Source organism: Palaemon carinicauda, chromosome 30 (genome assembly GCF_036898095.1).
Source record: "Palaemon carinicauda isolate YSFRI2023 chromosome 30, ASM3689809v2, whole genome shotgun sequence".
In the NCBI taxonomy this organism is placed as follows: domain Eukaryota; kingdom Metazoa; phylum Arthropoda; class Malacostraca; order Decapoda; family Palaemonidae; genus Palaemon; species Palaemon carinicauda.
Window position 1 is genome coordinate 79032885 of NC_090754.1, and position 22867 is coordinate 79055751.

Consider the following 22867-nt stretch of genomic DNA (forward strand, 5'->3'; position numbering starts at 1 on the left):
TCCATCCTAGCCCTTACTATTGTAGTACATTATTACAATGTTCTATTTCTCATTGGCCACCCCTAAAAGATTAAGCAAACTGTACACCCTATTAAGCATCATTACCCACAGAGGACCAGGTACCAAACGACATGATTCTCCCCTGCACAATTCCAGGCATACTTGCAGCAGCAGAGGCAACTCGCTGCTCTGTGCAGTTTGTTCCTTGAATGAAAACCTCAGCAGCACTAACACTTCTCAGCTTCTTCCCCCCATTGTTAGGAGAAAACTTCATACAGGTATCTGAATCTTATGTTTATAAGATCATCTAATGTTGAAACTGCTGGATCAAGGAAAATCTTCTGATACTATCATGTCGGATAAACTAAAACATCTTCCTGGTCAATAATTCTGCCCATATACATAGGTTTTATTAGAAACTTAGCCCAGTACCTCAGATGGCTTATGGTGTTCCCATGTGATCAAAATGTCATTAATATAAAAAAAAAAAGAGAGAGAGAGAGAGAGAGAGAGAGAGAGAGAGAGAGAGAGAGAGAGAGAGAGAGAGAGAGAGAGAGAGAGAGAGAGAGAGAGAGAGAGAGAGAGAGAATTCTTTCCCCTTTCTGTTCCAGGTTTGGAACCTAGTATTGGTTTCCTTTGCTTCACAATGGGTTTGCATTAAAACAATTAAATTTATTTGTTTTATCATGACCCATTTCATTTACTTATGCATGAGTAGCTCTGAATGGCCTCTTAATGAAGATGATATATTGCACTAGGATGCTGAAATATGCCATCTTTCAAGTGTGAGAGAGTAGGCACACAAGTTGGAGATCTTGGACTAATAAGGGGTCAAAATTATTAGCATGTTAGTTGGGCCACAAGTTGCAACATTTATGAACAAAAGATTACAAAGTAACAAATAAATTTTCATAAAAGACAGATGGCAGTATGCTATTTAATTCTGATCTTGCATGAAAGAAGTAAGGATAAAAAGAAAGGGACAAGTTCTACATGGCCTAACCTTAACACAGTAGATAAAACTTAGTCGCAGCAGATGTTAATTTCATAAGTATTTTCAGATGGTAAGATTACCATACAGTAATTCTGAAGAATTCATAACACTTAGATGAGACTTCACTTAATAGATAGCAGACTCCAGTAGACAACATAAACACAGATTTTGCAAAACAGATGGAATGGTACTGCAAAGAAATGATTCTCTTAATTTTACAATATGACATTGTTTGCCTATATTCAGCAATCTTGATAACACCTCTGGTAAATCATAGAGATATGAGGTGACAGACCATTCCACGTTTCCACCTCATTACTTTTAATCCAACGTACATTGTCATCTCAAAGCTCTACCTAAGTTCTCACTTTGTCCAACTAAATTGGAAATTGGAAAATGATAACAGTGAGAAAAATAAGTTGCTGAGGGTCTAGATGACACATATGAGACTACCATTCTTCTTCCATTTCTTTAGCAAAATCTGCTAAACCTGAGTAAATTATACCAATTAGATGTTATGATATATGTACTCTACCCAGCAATTTCTTTTTATACAAAACCATTTCAGTATTTTCATAACTAATTTTCATAATACTCAAGAAACAACCAGCAACAAAATAATGATTTACCTTAAAAAGCAGCCATCCACAATTACTTTTGCAAGCTATGAGCAAAGAAATAAAACAGGCATTAGAATAAATGTCTTAACACTAGGCTGGGTTTAACTAGAAAATTATATCTAACATTCTCTTTTCAAAGTAAAAGACAGAATTTTCTATTGAAGCAAACTGCCCTTGCTAAAAATAGTTTTATGGATACAAACCAGTTTACTCTGGACTCTAAAAAATTTATGGATAAAGACCTTTTTAGCGTAATATGAACAAACACATCCAACGGATACAAACCTTTTAAGTGTAACATGAAAAAAATGTCTAAAGGATACGAACCTTTTTATTCTACTTAAGTATATCACACACATCAAAATTCATTAGTTTAAGGTTGAATTATTCTTTAAAAAATACTTCAGCCAAAAATAACAACTCCAATTTTCCATAAAAGCCACTAATGAAGAGAAAGGCTTTTGATATCTCTTCAGCAAACTATCTGCTTGAGGGTCCAAAGACAGATTAGATCCATTTTTAGAATCTAAGGTGCTCTCTGTGGGCTGACTACTTGTATCCTACTTTTAGAAGTAAAACACCAACTGAAAAATTTTCCAAGTCCTTTCACTAAACAACCAGCAATGTCAAGTGCAGAATATACAAATTATCACATTCAAAGATATGGTTGCACAGGGAAAGTAAGTGATGAAATTAACTATAGAATCACCATTCAATCAACAATTACTGATCCTCTGTAAAGAAATTTGGTCATAGAATAATGGACAAATATTACAAAGGTAAATATCTAAAGTAACAGACATTTCTTTTCATATGCAGATGCATGTAAAACTATACCGTACGCTGGATAAATATTTAAACTATAACGGAATCATATACCATATCAAGCGACTCATTTTCAAGGTTGAGGGGCCGAGAAGAGGTACAATTCAAGGGGAAAAATAGTTCTCTCAGTAGTTCACCTCTAGCTGTTTATCTAATAATTAGGGAATACTCATTAGCAAGACCTTTATTTCAGAATTCAGCTAGTCCATGCCCTTTACCATCATGCTTGCAAAATTTGATCTAAACCCTTTGTTCTCTGATATAAACAGCATCTTCACTATCTTACGCATTTCTATTCTTCACAGAAGAGTCCTTCCCATTTTGCCTTATAAAATACAATCCTAACCTGTTCACTTTACCTGGTGGAAGTAGTCTCAATTGCCTGTGCAGCTTTGCATGTCGTCAACAAATTACTTGCAATATTCTTATATTATTGAATACTGTACTTGGGTAAGCTAATGTATGAAAGGGTCTGGGAATCATATCTGTTCAGACCAGTACATGTTATCAATATTCTCGATTGTAGCTTATTATTGCGAGGTTTAAAAAAGAAAATAGTAGAAAACTTAATCTGGCATTGTTAAGTTAGGAAACAGGTCAACAGGGGCTACAGTACTCTATATCTTACAAAATTGTTTGTAAATCTTTGGATGTATTAAGAACTCTTAACATGATCTATTGACCTCTCAGTCTCAAGTTGATAAAAAAGGTCAAAAGGCTTTATGGCATTCTACACTTGCAAATATTTCAGAATCAAGTCAATGTTCCGCTTCGCTCTGCAACATACAAATTCTATGAGCTCAATCTTGGTTTTCTATTGTATGCTTTCCCATTTCTATAAATATGCAACTTTACTTGGACGATTTAATTCAATGACAAATATCTCGATGAAAATTCTGTTCTCGTGATAATGGCAGTTTTAGAATGCAGCAGTTAAAAAGCAGTTTCTTCTTGAAGGGTTTAAAGGTTTTAAAGACTGCTCATGAATGGCAGAGGCAAGGGACAGTGATATTGCTGAAGCTAGCAGGACAATGCCCTAGAGACTGACCATATATCAAATGATCAGCGCCCAAGCGCCATCTCCACCCAAGCTAGGACCAGGGAGAGCCAGGCAATGGCTGCTGATGACTCAGTAAATAGACCCATAGGCTCTCCCAAACTCCCATCCTTAGTTCACAAGGATGGTAAGGTTACAGACACTAAAGGAACTAACGAGTCTGAGTGGGACTCGGACCCCTGTCTGGCGATCACCAGGCAGAGACGTTACCAATCAGGCCACAACAACCCTAAATGAATGAATCTTTCCTCCTTTTGACTACAATGTTGAGGTAGATAACTAGATTATTTCCATGAGATGATAACCAGCTCCAATATACAGCACCGGAGGCAGAAAAGATCTCAAGCAGCACATACTGCCAATAACGGCTCCACAGAGATGATTCCCTGCTTTTGAAGGTTTACAATTTTGATAGCAAAAATGAACACTATCCTTTAAAAACAGAACCATTGCCAAGTAACAACGGACTTACTTTACTTCATACAACTGAGGCACAGCTGACCACTACTGGATATTTAAAGGCTATTTGCCAACTTTGCTCCAAGTAGATCATTTGTATGTTTTAAGTATTCAAGAGTTGTATGAGGTGTTTAGAAGTATATATATAATATTTAATGTAGCGATTTTTTTCAAAACAATATAGAAATGAAATAAATTTTTGAATTTGTACTTTTCCTAGCTATACAAACCTGAGTCCTTTAATAGGGTCTTTTTTTTTTTTTAGCACGAGCTGGAGACATTTGTTCCAGTAATTTAATATCTGGTGGAGGGTGTGGGCGAGAAGCATCGCCACCCTCACCAGTCAGAAAGCTTCACTTTTGACATTTCGATTCAGGACTGAGCAGGGTGGTTGCCTCAAGTTTGTATAGTTAGGAATATACAAATTACCTAAGCGATTCATGACTTGTTCCTACACAACACACAAACCATCATCCTTTAATAGGGCCATACTCATCACCTGCCACAATCTATCACTATCATAAATTGCAGTATACATACCAGGAAGAATGGTAATGGTGATAAAGTAACATATGATGCTGGTGCTTTATAAAAAGAAGAAAGTAATATATGATAAATTGGAGAAAAAATACCTGGCAGTAATTAACATAGCTGAGCTTAGGAATGACTTTTAATGATGTACAGTAAAGAAATTTTCCATAGTAGTAAGATACTGGAAAAAGATGAGGACCTCTTCAAGAATTCTTAAATACCTAGGATAAATATACATTCCAAAATTATCTACCCGAGTAAAAAATAATAATTTTTTTTTTGTTAAAAACACATTTAAATCAAATAAATGAAAATTATAAAAAATAGAACATTTTCTAACATTAATTCTGTATTTAAAATGCCATATTTTCATTACTTGGGAGGCTTTAAAAACACAGATACTCTAATATTATGTCAAACAAAGTTACTGAGTCCTATATTCTGACATTCACTCTTTCTCCTCTTTACTACTGGTCAATTCTTCCTTATTTTAGATTCAACCTATTGCTGTTCTTCCAACATAACTCTAAACATAGTGTAAAATTAAAATTAATTAATTTTTTAGCCGATAAAAAAACTAGCGTCTCTCCTCTCTATCATTCTGTGAATCTAATTACTTCATATTAGTCATGGAGATCATGATTTAAATAGCTAAATCTGATTCTCAAGACAAGCAATCTATTTAGAAGTAAACTTTTAAAATTTGTTTTAAATCAGCAACTAGGTATTACGACAAACATCATCAGAAACCAATTTGGCCACTAGTTAGACAAATAAATGTCAGAACAAATTTTGTATGAAACTATAGGTGAGAACTAAAAAGCTATTCCATACATACAAAGTTCACAGTTTATAAAAGAGGAGGAAGAGGAGGACATGGTGGTGTCATAACAATCCCCAAAGCGATAAAAAGGACAATTCCAAAAGTTGAATTATCACCGTTGTAAATATAAAGTGACAGAGTAAAATCTACTAATTCAAGAAAGAAGGAGATCCACTTACCTCTAGCACAAAGCAATGCAATAAACACAGTTTGACCTTTTCAAAGAAGCTAGAACAGCATTCACTAAATATGTTGCTAACGATAAAGCATTATTTCATTCTGAAAAATCTTTTAACCATTATTTTCATACTTGAAAATTCAAGTATTTAGATTAGAATAATGCCTCAAACCACCATTTTATGAAATGAAAATTCCACAAACCAAGGGAAAACTTCATGCAAAATATCTTTATTGTTAATTATCTTTACAATTTCATAACAAATGCATGTCTTTAGCCCCTTACATTCATAAAATTAGTACAAAAGCGTATGACAGTTCTTTTAAAGATTTGTCCTTTAAGGAGCTCTTAACATATAAGCAAAATCTGTTATAGATTACAATCACGGAGGCAAAAAATAAAAAGTTTGGCACATCATTCAACTCTACGGAATATCAATTTCATCTACAATGTCCAATATAATAGCAAAGTTACTCTTATGAATGTCTAGAAAATTTGCAAGGATTTTCATACTAACAATTTCTCTAGTTTCTCATGAAAGTCTGAAATAGTTTGAATACCAAGGCACTTAGTTATTATATAATCCAATTAACATCAGTCCTCCTTGATTGTAACCTATATAAAGGCTATGGCTAAAATAAGCCACAAACCTTCACTGGTGAGTTTAAGATCACAGCATATAATCTTATCTTAGTATAAAATTATCAGTCAATTAGTAATAAATATAGATACAGTATATATATGTTACTTATCAAAGCTATGAAATACGCAGACAAACAATGTCATTTTATCAAAATGAGTCTAAATACTATATGTTTAAATGCAATGATACATAGCACTATTTATACAAAGCAATAACACTAAGATGAGTAGGTATTGATAAAGTTATTCTCAATCAATAGAAGCTTCTTATTTTACTCAAATTTAGCGGTAATAGCTAATAAATTAGTGATTCTTTAGAAGAAATAAAACCTTAAATCACTACTGTACCTCCAAAGAGTCCTACTCTTCACTGCCATTATTTATACTGTATATTTAAATTTATTTTTCTATACTGTATGAAATCAAGATGCAAAACATTGAGATAGCTTATTAACATCATGCTTGATATCTAATGGTGCTTACCAAATTGTGTCCATACAAGTGTAACTGGCATAAAATAAAATACAACAAAAGTTGCCAACAATCTCTCCCTACCCGCTTCAATAACATTTAATAAATTTGTCTTGGACTTAACTATGTAGATAAATGCCCTGAAATTCTATAAAAGGAATGCACCAATTCCAGAATTAGGTCAGATCCCCCCAAAAATCTATTTTCCTAATTAGATATAGTGTATTTTTTATTACAGTAAGTCATGAACAACTTGGTTTACAAATACAAGTCTTTCTCAGATAAGAGCTTTAGGGTTCTCAAAAAGTCCACAAAGGTCAAGTCCACAAAGGTCATCCTTGTCTTTTGCAAACTCTCATATGGCAGCAATGGTAAAGAAAACTTTGATATCTTTGGGTCTTATAAGGAATCTAACTCTTAGGTAAAAGTCACAGAAAGTGACCCAATAATGATTTACAACTGGTATGTATGATTCCAGTTGGAAAAAGCAGTGGCTAAGAGAAAAAGACATCTCAAAAGATGATTCCACGATAAAGGATCCTCAAACCATTGGGATCTCTCATTTCCCAAATTTAATGGTTGGTATTACCATTTATCTCGAAGTTTGCAGAAATACCACGTTCCATATTCTCAATCAGTCAATTAAGTCTCATTTTCACAGCCTTTAATTGTCATGAAAAACTTGAATGTTATGGAGGAAACAATCACCCAATTCTCCTGCCACAAAAAACAGAAAATACCGTATTTCCCATGTCATAAGACGCTACATGTGGTAAGACGCACCCTTAAATTAGCAAGGCAGTTTCAGAAAAAAAAATTGAGGATTTTAAAAACTACTTAGCACATATCCCTAATCAGTGACTCAAGCGTGATTATTGTCTTGCACAGTATCTTTTCTAATTTTGGGTGTACTGTATTATGAAATGTGTAAGTATATTAATTACCTATATGCTGATTGTCCCAATTTTATTACATTTTCATATAAGAAACCACTAAACCAGTCGTAGTTTCCACCATAACTACACGTTTAGTCAGAGTGTTTGGTGTTTCAAGTGTTGTTTACATGAAAGCAGCATCGCCAAAGGTTCATAAAATTTTGTTAAAGAGGTAAAATTCTAGTAATATTTCCAAAATTCCTCATATAACCTATAAATTTCCACACAAAATGTAATTGTTGATTAAAAAATCTAGACATTCTTTAAGGTGAAATAACTTGCTACTGTTTATGTGATTCTAGGTCTAGTTACTTTTCTACAAATACTGCAATCAGCAAACAGAAGTTTTTTCCAAGGTTGTATTCAACAACTGTCTATTTGTATAATTTCATAACTCAGGCAACAAAGTCATTATCAATATATTGCTTTATTACTAAATATAAAAAAGTGAGAAAATAGATATATACTGAAGTGCAATATAAAAATAAAGGATTTTATTACATATGAATGATAATTGTAGGTTTATATTCTATCCCTCGTCAGTTTGAGAGTTTGTATGTCAATAGTTGGGTGTTTGAAGGGTGTCACACTCCCTTATATGACTCTTTCTTACGTGTTAAGACGCAGGGTGATTTTGGGGGGCATTTTTCGTGAAAAAAGGTGCGTCTTATGACACGGGAAATACGGTACATATCAATTTGACCTTTAAGGACAGGGGAAGTCATATAATTCCTCTTACAGCTTGGAAAATGCTTCAATGTTTCAAGAATAAACTGTAATCCCAAGCTTTAATGAGTTTGAGGAATCTGATAGAAAAACCTGAAATTAAGCTGTCTCAGAAGTTTTCAACCATAAAGGTAAATGGCTGACAGTATACTTGAACTGTACAGCCAATAAAGTAGTGTAATCAGTGACAATATCTCCCATAGGAAAGACAATATTGTAACTAGCTGAGAAAATTGTGGAAAGGCAAAGGCTTCAGGGTCTTCAAAGAGGTAGTTAAAAGGATTTTTCTTAAGCGGTGAAAACTGAGGCAAGGTAAAGTTTATATGAAATTTGTTACTTCTTCAGACTTCAAACTCGGTAAATAAGTTTAACTATTGTACATTTGCTGATATGGCTCATCAACAAGAATTATTTTATACTTATAATTCATCCAATTATGTAAAAGGCTATGAAGCACTGGAATGTGAAATTTAAAGGTAATTCTTAAACTTTATTATAAAATCCCTATTCAAATTTTTCTATGACCGTTGAAATCTAAAGGTCAAACTCGGTATGGGTAGTTATTAAGGAAATGCAACAAAAACTTATTGATACTAATATATGTAAAATATAAATATATTCCCAAATAAGAAGCAAATAAAACAGAGAAGTATTTATTGATCATACACTTCTCTCTGCCCTCTTCTAAAAAAATAAGGCCACAGAATGAATATATCTCCCATATTACATTAAAATACATTCACCCGTCAATGAAATATCCCTTACGACAGAGGGACGGACTTGGACTAAAATGCCACACCCATACAATTTATTTGGCAAAGATAGAAAGGATGAGTACTGTGCCATGAACTTCTTTTAATGTGACAAACTAATGATCAACAATTTCAATTATTTGTTCTTTCTCCTGCTTCCTTGTTGGTCTTATTCTGTAAGGGAATCAAAGCCTCTGGAATATACAATATTTGGATGTGGCCTGCCACTTAGAAAATCCAGGATATATCCAGTATTGTCCTTCTCCTTGTATCTGTTTGAGCACTAAGAGCTCCCTTGTCTTTTGCATGGGCTATCAAGGAGTAAAGGACTTACTGGTGGAGAATTACTGGTGGAGATATTTAATGTGCCTTAAGTCCATCAGTCGAGATTTTTCCTTTTTCTATAATTTACGACTGGCTCTAAAATTTCTGTCTCCTATCTTAACTAAAGTTGGTGTCCAGGGTACAACTATTAACTCTTGAGCGAGCTATGCCCACTAGTTGGCATTTACAACTGTAACACAGTATTATGGGTAATTCATCTTACTTTTTTATCACCTGATGGATTTGTATTACGTAAATATTCTATTCATCTTATTAGATGTAAGGGCCTCTTACATAATACAAAGAATTCTTTGGTATATATGAACTATCTGTACTACAAAGGGTTACTATAATAATGCAAACAGGACTAAAGAGGCCTATTTCTGTACTAGCTGTCCCTCTGAATTATAATTCCATGAATACTATGCAATCCAAGGTGTATGACTGTAACAGTTACCCAGTTTGTTGGAAGACGACAACTACTTTAATGCTATTCCTATAGGTACTATGCTCAAAGTACACAATGTTCCTCTGTTATGGAGACCATTGTACTTCCCAGGCATCTGAAAGGCATAAGAATGGAGGCCCCATGGCATGTTAGCCTTACTAATATGGTCTAAACATCTTTCAGAATCTCACCCTTAAAATGATCATCTGGAAACTTTGGAATGAAAAATAGTTTGTTCCGAGAAACTTTGGAAGGAATAGCTACAAGAAATTCCTGTCCCACAAGAAAAACACAATGATTGTAGTCTGAGGACTAGCTCGTTCTCTCAACCCAGAAAGCTCACAAGCTCTATATAACTGTTCCCAATCTCCCTGTGTGCAAAACAGTTCAAGTACAATATACTGATACACAATAAGTGATACATCTATGCTGTCCTTTCATAACATAAAACAATCAATTCATTCATGCAATAAACTGATAACTTGCTAAATACTGCTTAATAGGCCCACATCGTCATAGGCATAGCAAGTTTTATGTATACTATGCCATTGGTGGTTAAGGGTTCTATGAGGTGGTGAGAAAGATGTGAATATAGATAATATACAGAACTTCCTACAAGCATAGTCAAAATTCAAATGTAAGATGGGAGTGCAAAAGATACAGAATCACTAAACTGGTGTAAATTTGATATTAACAATATGAATGGAACATTTTGCACAGCACCAATCAATATATAAAACAATCTTCGAATAATAAAGAAAATCAACGTAAGAAATTAAAATAAAATGACTTTTTTGAACATATTCCAAAAACTAATATGATGGTTATTAACGAATATTAAAAGTGTATATCTATATTGATTAAAATAAGAAGCTATCAGGTAATCAAAGTTTGCCTTTATACTGTAGCACAATTGTTCTAGCTTTAAAGATAAGCTGTGTTAAGCTTGACAAAGCAAATAAAAGCAATCTAATTGATATATGAGACAATAGCCCTTTGCATGCAAGACAAAGCTATTCTACAGAAGAATCTACAGTCTAAATAAATAAAAACTCATGCAACACCAATTAAAATTAAGTGCAGTCTACAAGATTCCTGTCTTGCCTATTTTTCAAAAAAAAGTCAGGAGATAACTACTCAAATTAGAAAAATATATGATTATGAAATTAAATAAAGGGAATAGATGAAAACTACTGTATATCTAAGTTGTGTGTGCATACCCAGGTTTCCCTTATTCACTTAAAATGAAAATGTGCAAATGAAAAATATGCATATGCATATGCATATGAGAAACCTAGGGCTTACTTATAAAAAAAGTTCTCAAATATGAGCTATAGTATATTTTGGCCTAAAAAAATAATCAATACACCTAAATTACTGTACTCCATTAACCTATTTCTTTAATACAAAAATTTGGCATTTTGGGACTTTAAAATTGTATTCCAGGATCTCTCAAGTGTTCTACACCAAGATAAACATACCCAACTTTATGGTAACATATTACTGTCTATGCAATAACTTCTTTGTAATCTAAACAGGGAGGTGACAAGCAAATCATCATTTGTTTAATAGAGAAAAGCAACATCAGTAGCGAAATGTAATTGAATGCCATAAAAAATCAGTTTCACGAATAATTCTTAAGCAATACTGTATTCTTCATAATTGAGATTTAATCTTCAAAATCTTTATTTAAAAGCTGATACTTATGTATTTCTATATCCCAGTACTTTTAATCCTACCTAAACCAGTAACATGTACAAAAATAATCAAATATGACAAATACTACATAATAGATTGTATAAAAAAATTTGAAAATATACAATACCATGCTCATTTCTATCATCCTATTATGGATTTCTACTATCACAAACAACCTTCAAAAGTCTGTTTACAAATATATACTAGTATAAGATATAACCATATTTTTTCCATTTCCCCTAAAGAGTGGATGACTGGAGTAGCAATTGCTATCTCATATTAATCCAAAAATTAGTAAGATCACACTAAAATACGCAAAGCAAGGATAGTACTTGAACATGCTATATAATTAATGACTAAGACTTTCAGCAAACATTAGTATGGCAACACTATGAATGACTGAAATGACTTACCACTATTCCCTAAATATGTGAGCCAATTATATGACATTTTCTGCTGACAAGCTTTTAAGGAAGGAAATCTGTGCATTCTTTATTAGTATGGAAGATCAGAAAAATACTAAATACGTACAGTATTAGTGGAGAAGCCCAACCACAAGCCCATGATGTAGTAATGTTATTGAATTATAAAATCTATTCAAAAGTGGACAAGTTTAATATGTATTATCCTACGTGCTGTTCAGTGGTCTTGGATTGAAGTAAAAGTGGCGGTCAAATCCTCTCTGAACATATTCGCACACTTGCTTATTTCCCTCATCCGAATAATTGCCTCTGACTTGTCGAGATACCTGAAAAGGTAAAATTAGATTAGAATTATGACTGGATTGCATCAGCTGTTTAGAGTGAATCCCCTTCCCTTCCATTCATCAGATTCCGATGAATAAAGTGTGGTGTGGTGTAATCTTATTTGGAAAAAATACAAAAGAGATAACAAAAGTTCTGATCCTAAGTTTGCATAATCTTGAAATTTGAAAAAACTAAAAAAAGAAGTTTTTATTATGTAAGAATGTTGTTACTTTATTTCATATTTTCAAGACTTTTCTCGCGTGATAAGTTAGACAAACAGTAAACTCTAAAATAATTCTAAGGAGTCATATTTCCAGTACTTTTAAATATTTACTTGAAATATGTAATTGTACTTTGAATGTATAATACACTACAACATGAATGTACTGTCCTGTAATAGTAACACAGTACAGTACATTAATACTTTGAGCACCAACCCCTTACTAAATATGGGAACATTTCACTTAAATCAAAGATAAGACTACTGTATATAATTTTTCTTTTGTATAGCCGAATTCCTTTCTATTGACATGTGGCATGCACCACTAGAACTGACAATCACCTATTGAATGGTATAACCAAAAGTTTCATGCAGCATTAGTAAGAGGGTTTATTTTGTGTTTAAAGAAATTGTTATTTCAATCCCATGAATTTCTGTTCCTGGAGAGGCCATATAAAACTGATATAACCAGTGTTCAGCACTCTTTAAATATGTTATAATAAGATGATACTACATATTTTTCTATTTGATGAATAAATCTACAAGATAAATTTCCTTGCCCTTAAAACCACATATCTCATGGTGGGAGGGGACTTTGCTTTAATTCTGGGAAAATGTACGGTATAGTAATCACTGTCTCGGGAAATTTCTTTCATTTGTATTTTTCAAACTTTTTCATTTTATTGCAACTTGTTAAGGTCCATGTACGTATAAGTGAATTTCCTTACATAATTTTCAAAATTGGTACCACTTGGTCAACAGTGTACAGTATGAGTGAATCCGTGGGTGCTGAATCCATAGGTAGGGAGGGCTTACTGTATGTATATATGTGTGTGTCCAGTTAGTCTTTGGGCTGCAATGGTTTCAAAGTGTTGTGGATACAACGTAGCTCCTATAAAAGATTTTATTATTTACTAATATTTTATCATCGTTTCTTTTTATCATCCTATACCTATGTCACCCATGTGTATTTTTTGTCATTGTTATGTTTCCATGTCATAAAGTATGTCTTTATGTCCTAGATTATAACTTTACTATTGAACTAACATAGGCCAGTAAGTTCGTTGCTTAGGTACTGTATTGTATTTCGGTCTATTCTGACTTTCATCAAAAATCTAGTTACAACATGCTGGCTATATAAAGCAACTAATTCCATATGCACTCTTGATCTTATCATCCTTTCAATCACAGCCATCAACCGAAAAATTATTACTCAAGCCCCATGCCCTTTTAAGCAAGTCTTAACTTATCACAAAAACTATTAGTGTTCAAAAATTCTATATCATATAGCTTTATAAATGTTCTAGATAAATAATTTCATATACTTAAAAGAAAGAAAATATGCACAAATAATAAAATTCTGGAAATTATAGGACTCAAAGTGCATATAAAGCGGGAGAGAGAAATAATCTCTGAACATAGAATAAGTCTCATGGGATTCAGAGAGTGAAAAGCAACCCAAAATTGATGAGTTACAGTATTACAACAAAGACACAAGGGATACTTAAGACCTATAAATAAAAAATTTTCATATTAATCAAAGACATACCCTTTTCATGAGAGAATCCAGTTCTTCAAGATGTGAATACCTCATGAAAACATTGCAAATAGCTTCCATCAGCCAAGACCCCCTTTCTGGGTGACGAAATGATGCAAAACCTGAAAGAGAAATCAGGTCAAATCACCTCACCTCTGAAAGGCGAGTTTTTTTTTTTTTTTTTTTTATCGTACATAACTATTTTGTCATAATAAAGTATTACAGAAAACATTTAAATTGTATAAATTCCTCATGAAATAATTACTGTAAAAGATCTACATAAGGGAATAGTAAATTAAAATGAATCCTAGCAAATGTTAAAATACCTAAGCAGTCACTATCATAAAGAAAAAAACAAATGTGATTTTTGCCCTGCTGGCTAATCTGCTTGCTAACACCTCAGCACATAAATCTTGTGATAATATTAAGAGAGAAAAAGAGGAATAGCTCAACCAGACCACCAAGTTGACTTTCCACTTTAATAGGTATTTTGTGGATATTTACAGAATATATTCTCTCCCTCAAATGGTTTGAGGGTTTGGCAATATACCTTTCTCCTTATTTAGGCATATATTTTATTTGAAATTTATGGGTAAGGATGTTTGTTCTCTGACATTCCTGAAATTCTCACATATCATTGATTACTGGAAAAATAAAAGTTGAAGTATCTAGCTAGAGTAGGTGGTACAAGAGCAGAGGAAATGAAGTATATGCATGATAACAAGGGGCTGAAAGGATACTGCAAAGAGGCTTCAATAACACTCACATTACTTTATATGATGCACAATTGTATGTAAATAGCAACTGTAAAAATCTTGAGCAAAGTTATAACTGAATGTATAAAAGAGAATAGAATTACCTTCAACAGTGGAATAAACTATATACATATCAGAGAAAGTAGGATCTCTATCCACCACACTAGTGTATGAAGCATCTGTTTCTACAGGTAAACCGGCATCTTTGTGGACTACAGGAGTTGGCACTACTCCAATATCTGGCACAGTGCCCCTGAAGACAAAAATTATAGATCCCATTAAATACCAAAATTGGAAATTTAATGTTATTGTAATTAAAAGATATACAAGAAACTAGAGGGGCACTCAGTAGAGCGCAGACCTTTGCTACGGCAGTTTATTTCTCGACTTAGACCTTTTACCTTAACATGTATTAATTGGTGTGGATTTTCATACACTCAAATGTGAACCAAGTTTGAAGCCTCTGTGACAACGATATTCAAACTTATGGTTGAATTGGACATTTTGCTTGACCCGTAACCTTGACCTTCCAAAATTTAATCATTTCCAGCTTTTTAATCCATGCAAGGTTCATTACTCTACAATTAAAATTGTGGCCAGGAAGCTGCTCACTACAAACACACACAAACAGGGGTAAAAACATAACCTTCTTCCAACTTTGCTGGTGAAGGAAATAATCTAAATTACCTGCAATACTGGAAAATAAATATCTTGGGTTTTCCTCTTAGATATTCACACTCGGAGTTACTGAATCTCTCTACAACATCATTGATTGTTAGATGCTGGTTATCTGAAGTGTAAAAAGACTTTCCATCCCTTCCATGGCTCATGATTACGACTATGCATGAGTCTACATTTTTGTGCTCCTCGTTGTTTCTGAACTCCCGCAAGGCTTTAATGGTATCCTGTAAGCCAATATAGGTATTAATTCAAATTTGTATAATTGAAAAATACAAATGTTTTAAAAATGGATATACTGTACAGCAATGGTTTTTGGTCATGAAGATACTCCCAGTTCAACCTAATTACAGCAAACAGTTACACTGTAATACAAACAAAAAAAAACTAAAAAACAAGAGGGGCACTCAGTAGAGCGCAGACCTCCGCTACGGCAGCTTATCTCTCGACCCTTTGCTCAACCTTGACCTTTGACTGTAACATGTAATTGTCTTGGATTTTCATAAACTCAAATAGGAACCAAATTTTGGAGTCTCCGTGACAACGATGTCGATAATTATGGCTGATTACGTGAATTGGACATTTTACCTTGACCTTCCAAAATTTAATCATTTCCAGCATTTTACATACAGTTAATCCCTGCAAGTTTCATTATGATCACAACTGTGGCCAGGAAGCTGTTCACAAACAAACATACAAATAGGGGCAAAAACATAAGCTCCTTTCAACTTCGTTGGCGGAGGTAACGAGCTAGCAAGTTACCTAAAGGCCACCTAAAATACACTTCAGTGTCATTCATTATTCAGTTATTCTAAAGATACTAAAAATAATGAAAATGGGGAAAGAAGCGGACAATCCTGTTATTATTATTATTATTATGATTATTATTATTACTAGCCAAGCTACAATCCTAATTGGAAAAGCAAGATGCTATAAACCCAAGGGCTCCAACAGGGAAAAACAGCCCAGTTAGGAAAGGAATTAAGGAAATAAATAAACAATATGAAAATAATTAACAATAAAATATTTCAAAAACAGTAACATCAAAACAGATATGTCATATATAAACTATACAAAGAATTATGCCAGCCTGTTCACCATAAAAACATCTGGAGCAACTTTGAAATTTTGAAGTTCTACTGACTCAACTACCCGATTAGGAATATCATTTCACAACTTGGTAACAGCTGGAATAAAACTCCTAGAATACTGTGTAGCATTGAGCCTCAAGATAAAACCCTGACTATTAGAATTAACTGCCTACCTAGTATCACACACAGGATGGAACTGTCCAGGAAGATCTGCATGTAAAGGATAGTCAGAATTATGAAAAATCTTATGCAACATGCATAATGAACTAATTGAACGACGGTGCCAAGATTAATATCTAGATCAGGAATAAGAAGTTTAATAGACCGTAAGTATCTGTCCAACAAATTCAGATGAGAATCAGCAGCTGAAGAGCAGACAGGAGAACAATACTCAAACAAGGTAGAATGAAAGAATTAAAACACCTCTTCAGAATAGATTGATTACCAAAATCTTAGAAGATAGAGAGCAGTTTAATATCCACCTTCAGAAATTGTAGTTCTTATTCCTGGGAGTGTAATTTTCTCCCATATGATCTTCAAAAGAATTTGTTCTTAACATTAGAACTACAATGTGGAACAAAGTTAACTCAAAGTAATTCAACAGATACGTGGGCATAGATTAAAGTGAATAAATGAAAAGCATCCAGCATACAGCAATGCAAACGAAAACCAGAACGTTACCGCAAAGAACCTTATGTGCTTCTCAGTATAAGCCCTGCTGTAAGTGGAACTCCCTGCCACACAGGATATACTGTACTGTACAGGCTAGTAACCATTTTCTAAATATAAAACAAATCAAATTTATCCTGCTTATAATAACTATGAAGTTGATATTGTACCCAAGTACTAAGATGAAAGACAAACCTTCACAAACCTGTGTCATGATAAGAGGTAGTGGGACACCAGGAGGTTAGCTATTTCTTATGTTTAATGACTAATTTCAATAATTTTAACACATTTTATAATCTGAAGATGGGATATTTTGCATATATCTTTTATCACAAGAAACTAAGGTCCTAACAAACAAAAAGGAAATCCCTTACTCATATCTCATATTAACTGTAAAACAGATCATAAGTAATTTGGCTTGTATTCATGGAATTTGACACGAGGTCCTAATTCTACTAAGAAGTTAAACTTAAAAGTTTAAGGAAAGAAAGCTATAACTGAGGAAAACCAAGAGGGTAAAAAATGGATACAGCTTATGGCAAAAGGGATACTGCAAGAACCCTTTGGTATGCTTATAATGCAAAGCGAGAAGTAACCACCGAGTAATGAAGACGAATTATAAAACCAAGTGCCTAAATACTGAGCACTAGGGGAATTACTTGTACATAGCTTCTTTCTCATGAACAGTCTTTGTATCAAAATAGTGCATAAATCAGAGAAAGTTGAGATTTTAAATGGTAGCATATCTTGTTTCTTAACAGGGTTGAACTGGAATGTCTAATTATCCAGTACAGATTTTATACTTGCATTCAGAGATCCATCTCTCATTGATTGATAGATTGATTGACTTTTATTGGGCCATATGGCATGGTGCTCGAGACAAGGAGGCCATTCAGCACAAAAATGCAACAGGAGGAAAATTCCACAGTTGAACGAAAAAGTAAAAATGGAGAGGTTGGACAGAAAGATGGAAGAAAGGCAATAGGGAAAATGAATGTTAGATGGCTAAAAGGTGGATGTATCTGAGGAAGGGGACAAATGGACACTACAAATTGTGAATATCAAAGCCAATATAGTAGTACTACTGGCACTACCCCCTTTCCTGATATCTCAGTTGTCTCTAGATGGTTACCAATGAGGAAACTTAAAGGTTAACCAGGTACTCATTGGCAATAACTTCTCAAATAGCAATGTAAATAAATGCTTACCATAAAAAAAGGACACAAAGGATGAGTCAACTGAACACCTATATAAGGAACAAAAGTTAATTAAGATCTTTTGAATGGAAAAGATGCATTAGAACTATTAAAGAAATCCTTAATTTTAGTAACTGTAGGACAATCCCATATATCAGGCCAAAAGGAAATGAAACAATTCAAGTATCTTTGATTAAAACCTTTAAAAATACAAACACACAAATATACATACATACATACATATACCAAAGGCACTTCCCCCAATTTTGGGGGGTAGCCGACATCAACAAGAAACAAAACAAAAAAAGGGGACCTCTACTCTCTACGTTCCTCCAGCCTAACCAGGGACTCAGCCGAGTTCAGCTGGTACTGCTAGGGTGCCACAGCCCAACCTCCCACATTTCCACCACAGATGAAGCTTCATACTGCTGAGTCCCCTACTGCTGCTACCTCCGCGGTCATCTAAGGCACCGGAGGAAGCAGCAGGGCCTACCGGAACTGCGTCACAATCGCTCGCCATTCATTCCTATTTCTAGCACGCTCTCTTGCCTCTCTCACATCTATCCTCCTATCACCCAGAGCTTTCTTCACTCCATCCATCCACCCAAACCTTGGCCTTCCTCTTGTACTTCTCCCATCAACTCTTGCATTTATCACCTTCTTTAGCAGACAGCCATTCTCCATTCTCTTAACATGGCCAAACCAACTCAACACATTCATATCCACTCTAGCCGCTAACTCATTTCTTACACCCGTTCTCACCCTCACCACTTCGTTCCTGACCCTATCTACTCGAGATACACCAGCCATACTCCTCAGACACTTCATCTCAAACACAATCAATTTCTGTCTCTCCGTCACTTTCATTCCCCACAACTCCGATCCATACATCACAGTTGGTACAATCACTTTCTCATATAGAACTCTTTACATTCATGCCCAACCCTCTATTTTTTACTACTCCCTTAACTGCCCCCAACACTTTGCAACCTTCATTCACTCTTTGACGTACATCTGCTTCCACTCCACCATTTGCTGCAACAACAGACCCCAAGTACTTAAACTGATCCACCTCCTCAAGTAACTCTCCATTCAACATGACATTCAACCTTGCACCACCTTCCCGACTCGTACATCTCATAACCTTACTCTTACCCACATTAACTCTCAACTGCCTTCTCTCACACACTCTTCCAAATTCTGTCACTAGTCGGTCAAGCTTCTCTTCTGTGTCTGCTACCAGTACAGTATCATCCGCAAACAACAACTGATTTACCTCCCATTCATGATCATTCTCGTCTACCAGTTTTAATCCTCGTCCCAGCACTCGAGCATTCACCTCTCTCACCGCTCCATCAACATACAAGTTAAACAACCACGGCGACATCACACATTCCTGTCTCAGCCCCACTCTCACCGGAAACCAATCGCTCACTTCATTTCCTATTCTAACACATGCTTTACTACCTTTGTAGAAACTTTTCACTGCTTGCAACAACCTTCCACCAACTCCATATAACCTCATCACATTCCACATTGCTTCCCTATCAACTCTATCGTATGCTTTCTCCAGATCCATAAACGCAACATACACCTCCTTACCTTTTGCTAAATATTTCTCGCATATCTGCCTAACTGTAAAAATCTGATTCATACAACCCCTACCTCTTCTAAAACCACCCTGTGCTTCCAAGATTGCATTCTCTGTTTTATCCTTAATCCTATTAATCAGTACTCTACCATACACTTTTCCAACTACACTCAACAAACTAATACCTCTTGAATTACAACACTCATGCACATCTCCCTTACCCTTATATAGTGGTACAATACATGCACAGACCCAATCTACTGGTACCATTGACAACACAAAACACACATTAAACAATCTCACCAACCATTCAAGTACAGTCACACCCCCTTCCTTCAACATCTCAGCTTTCACACCATCCATACCAGATGCTTTTCCTACTCTCGTTTCATCTAGTGCTCTCCTCACTTCCTCTATTGTAATCTCTCTCTCATTCTCATCTCCCATCACTGGCACCTCAACACCTGGAACAGCAATTATATCTGCCTCCCTATCATCCTCAACATTCAGCAAACTTTCAAAATATTCCGCCCACCTTTTCCTTGCCTTCTCTCCTTTTAACAACCTTCCATTTCCATCTTTCACTGTCTCTTCAATTCTTGCGCCGGCCTTTCTTACTCTCTTCACTTCTTTCCAAAACTTCTTCTTATTCTCTTCATATGACTGACCCAGTCCCTGACCCCACCTCAGGTCAGCTGCCCTCTTTGCCTCACGTACCTTGCGCTTTACTTCCACCTTTTTCTCTCTATATTTTTCATACTTCTCTATACTATTACTCTGCAGCCATTCTTCAAAAGCCCTCTTTTTCTCTTCCACTTTTACCTTCACTCCTTCATTCCACCATTCACTGCCCTTCCTCATGCTGCCTCCAACAACCTTCTTGCCACATACATCACTTGCAATCCCAACAAAAATGTTATTTTCATTAGTAAAATAAATTTTTGAATATACTTACCCGATGATCATGTAGCTGTCAACTCCGTTGCCCGACAGAAATCTACGGTCGGGATACGCCAGCGATCGCTATACAGGTGGGGGTGTACTCAACAGCGCCATCTGTGAGCAGGTACTCAAGTACTTCTTGTCAACAAGAACTCAATTTTCTCCTCGGTCCACTGGTTCTCTATGGGGAGGAAGGGCGGGTTCTTTAATTCATGATCATCGGGTAAGTATGTTCAAAAATTTATTTTACTAATGAAAATAACATTTTTCAATATTAATCTTACCCGATGATCATGTAGCTGATTCACACCCAGGGTGGTGGGTGGAGACCAGCATACATGTTAACAAAGAAGCTAAGTATCCCGTATTTCATTTTAGCAGTTATTCAAAATAACAAACATAAAATAAATAAGTACCTGGTAAGGAAGTCGACTTGAACCATTACTCTGCCTTTATTAAGTACGTCTTCCTTACTGAGCCTAGCGGTCCTCTTAGGATGCTGAACGACTCCTAGGTGCTGAAGTATAAAGGGCTGCAACCCATACTAAAGGACCTCATCACAACCTCTAACCTAGGCGCTTCTCAAGAAAGAATTGACCACCCGCCAAATCAACCAGGATGCGGAAGGCTTCTTAGCCGACCGTACAACCCAAAGAACAACAATAAAAAGTATTCAAGAGAAAGGTTAAAAAGGTTATGGGATTATGGGAATGTAGTGGCTGAGCCCTCACCTACTACTGCACTCGCTGCTACGAATGGTCCCAGGGTGTAGCAGTTCTCGTAAAGAGATTGGACATCTTTGAGATAGAATGATGCGAACACTGACTTGCTTCTCCAATAGGTTGCATCCATAACACTCTGCAGAGAACGGTTCTGTTTGAAGGCCACTGAAGTAGCCACAGCTCTCACTTCATGTGTCCTTACCTTCAGCAAAGCAAGGTCTTCTTCCTTCAGATGAGAATGTGCTTCTCTAATCAGAAGCCTGATGTAGTAAGAAACTGCGTTCTTAGACATTGGTAGAGAAGGCTTCTTGATAGCACACCATAAGGCTTCTGATTGTCCTCGTAATGGTTTTGACCTTCTTAGATAGTACCTAAGAGCTCTAACTGGGCAAAGTACTCTCTCCAGTTCGTTCCCCACCAAGTTGGACAGGCTTGGGATCTCGAACGACTTAGGCCAAGGACGGGAAGGAAGCTCGTTTTTAGCCAAAAAACCGAGCTGCAAGGAACATGTAGCCGTTTCGGATGTGAAACCTATGTTCCTGCTGAAGGCGTGGATCTCATTTACTCTTTTAGCTGTTGCTAAGCACACGAGGAAAAGAGTTTTTAATGTGAGCTCCTTAAAAGAGGCTGATTGGAGCGGTTCAAATCTTGATGACATAAGGAACCTTAGGACCACGTCTAGATTCCAGCCTGGAGTGGACAACCGACGTTCCTTTGAGGTCTCAAAAGACCTAAGGAGGTCCTGTAGATCTTTGTTGGTGGAAAGATCCAAGCCTCTGTGGCGGAAAACCGCTGCCAACATACTTCTGTAACCCTTGATCGTAGGAGCTGATAGGGATCTTACGTTCCTTAGATGTAACGGGAAGTCAGCAATCTGGGTTACAGTGGTACTGGTTGAGGAAACTGCATTGGCCTTGCACCAGCTTCGGAAGACTTCCCATTTGGACTGATAGACTCTGAGAGTGGATGTCCTCCTTGCTCTGGCAATCGCTCTGGCTGCCTCCTTCGAAAAGCCTCTAGCTCTTGAGAGTCTTTCGATAGTCTGAAGGCAGTCAGACGAAGAGCGTGGAGGTTTGGGTGTACCTTCTTTACGTGAGGTTGACGCAGAAGGTCCACTCTTAGAGGAAGAGTCCTGGGAACGTCGACCAGCCATTGCAGTACCTCTGTGAACCATTCTCTCGCGGGCCAGAGGGGAGCAACCAACGTCAGCCGTGTCCCTTTGTGAGAGGCGAACTTC

The 22867-nt window shown here is 35.6% G+C and overlaps 1 protein-coding gene across 5 annotated transcripts in view; it reads right to left on the reverse strand.

The window, feature by feature from the left end:
• The window catches only part of LOC137623317 (uncharacterized), a 209531-nt gene that overhangs the window by 16701 nt on the left and 169963 nt on the right, over nt 1-22867 (reverse strand). For all 5 annotated transcript variants that reach the window (XM_068354117.1, XM_068354119.1, XM_068354120.1 and 2 more), the window contains exons 6-9: nt 15429-15646; nt 14846-14994; nt 13999-14108; nt 12116-12231 (exon numbers count right to left, since the gene is read on the reverse strand). In XM_068354117.1, the coding sequence (XP_068210218.1) occupies nt 12116-12231; nt 13999-14108; nt 14846-14994; nt 15429-15646 (593 nt within the window). The remainder of the gene's footprint in view (nt 1-12115; nt 12232-13998; nt 14109-14845; nt 14995-15428; nt 15647-22867) is intronic.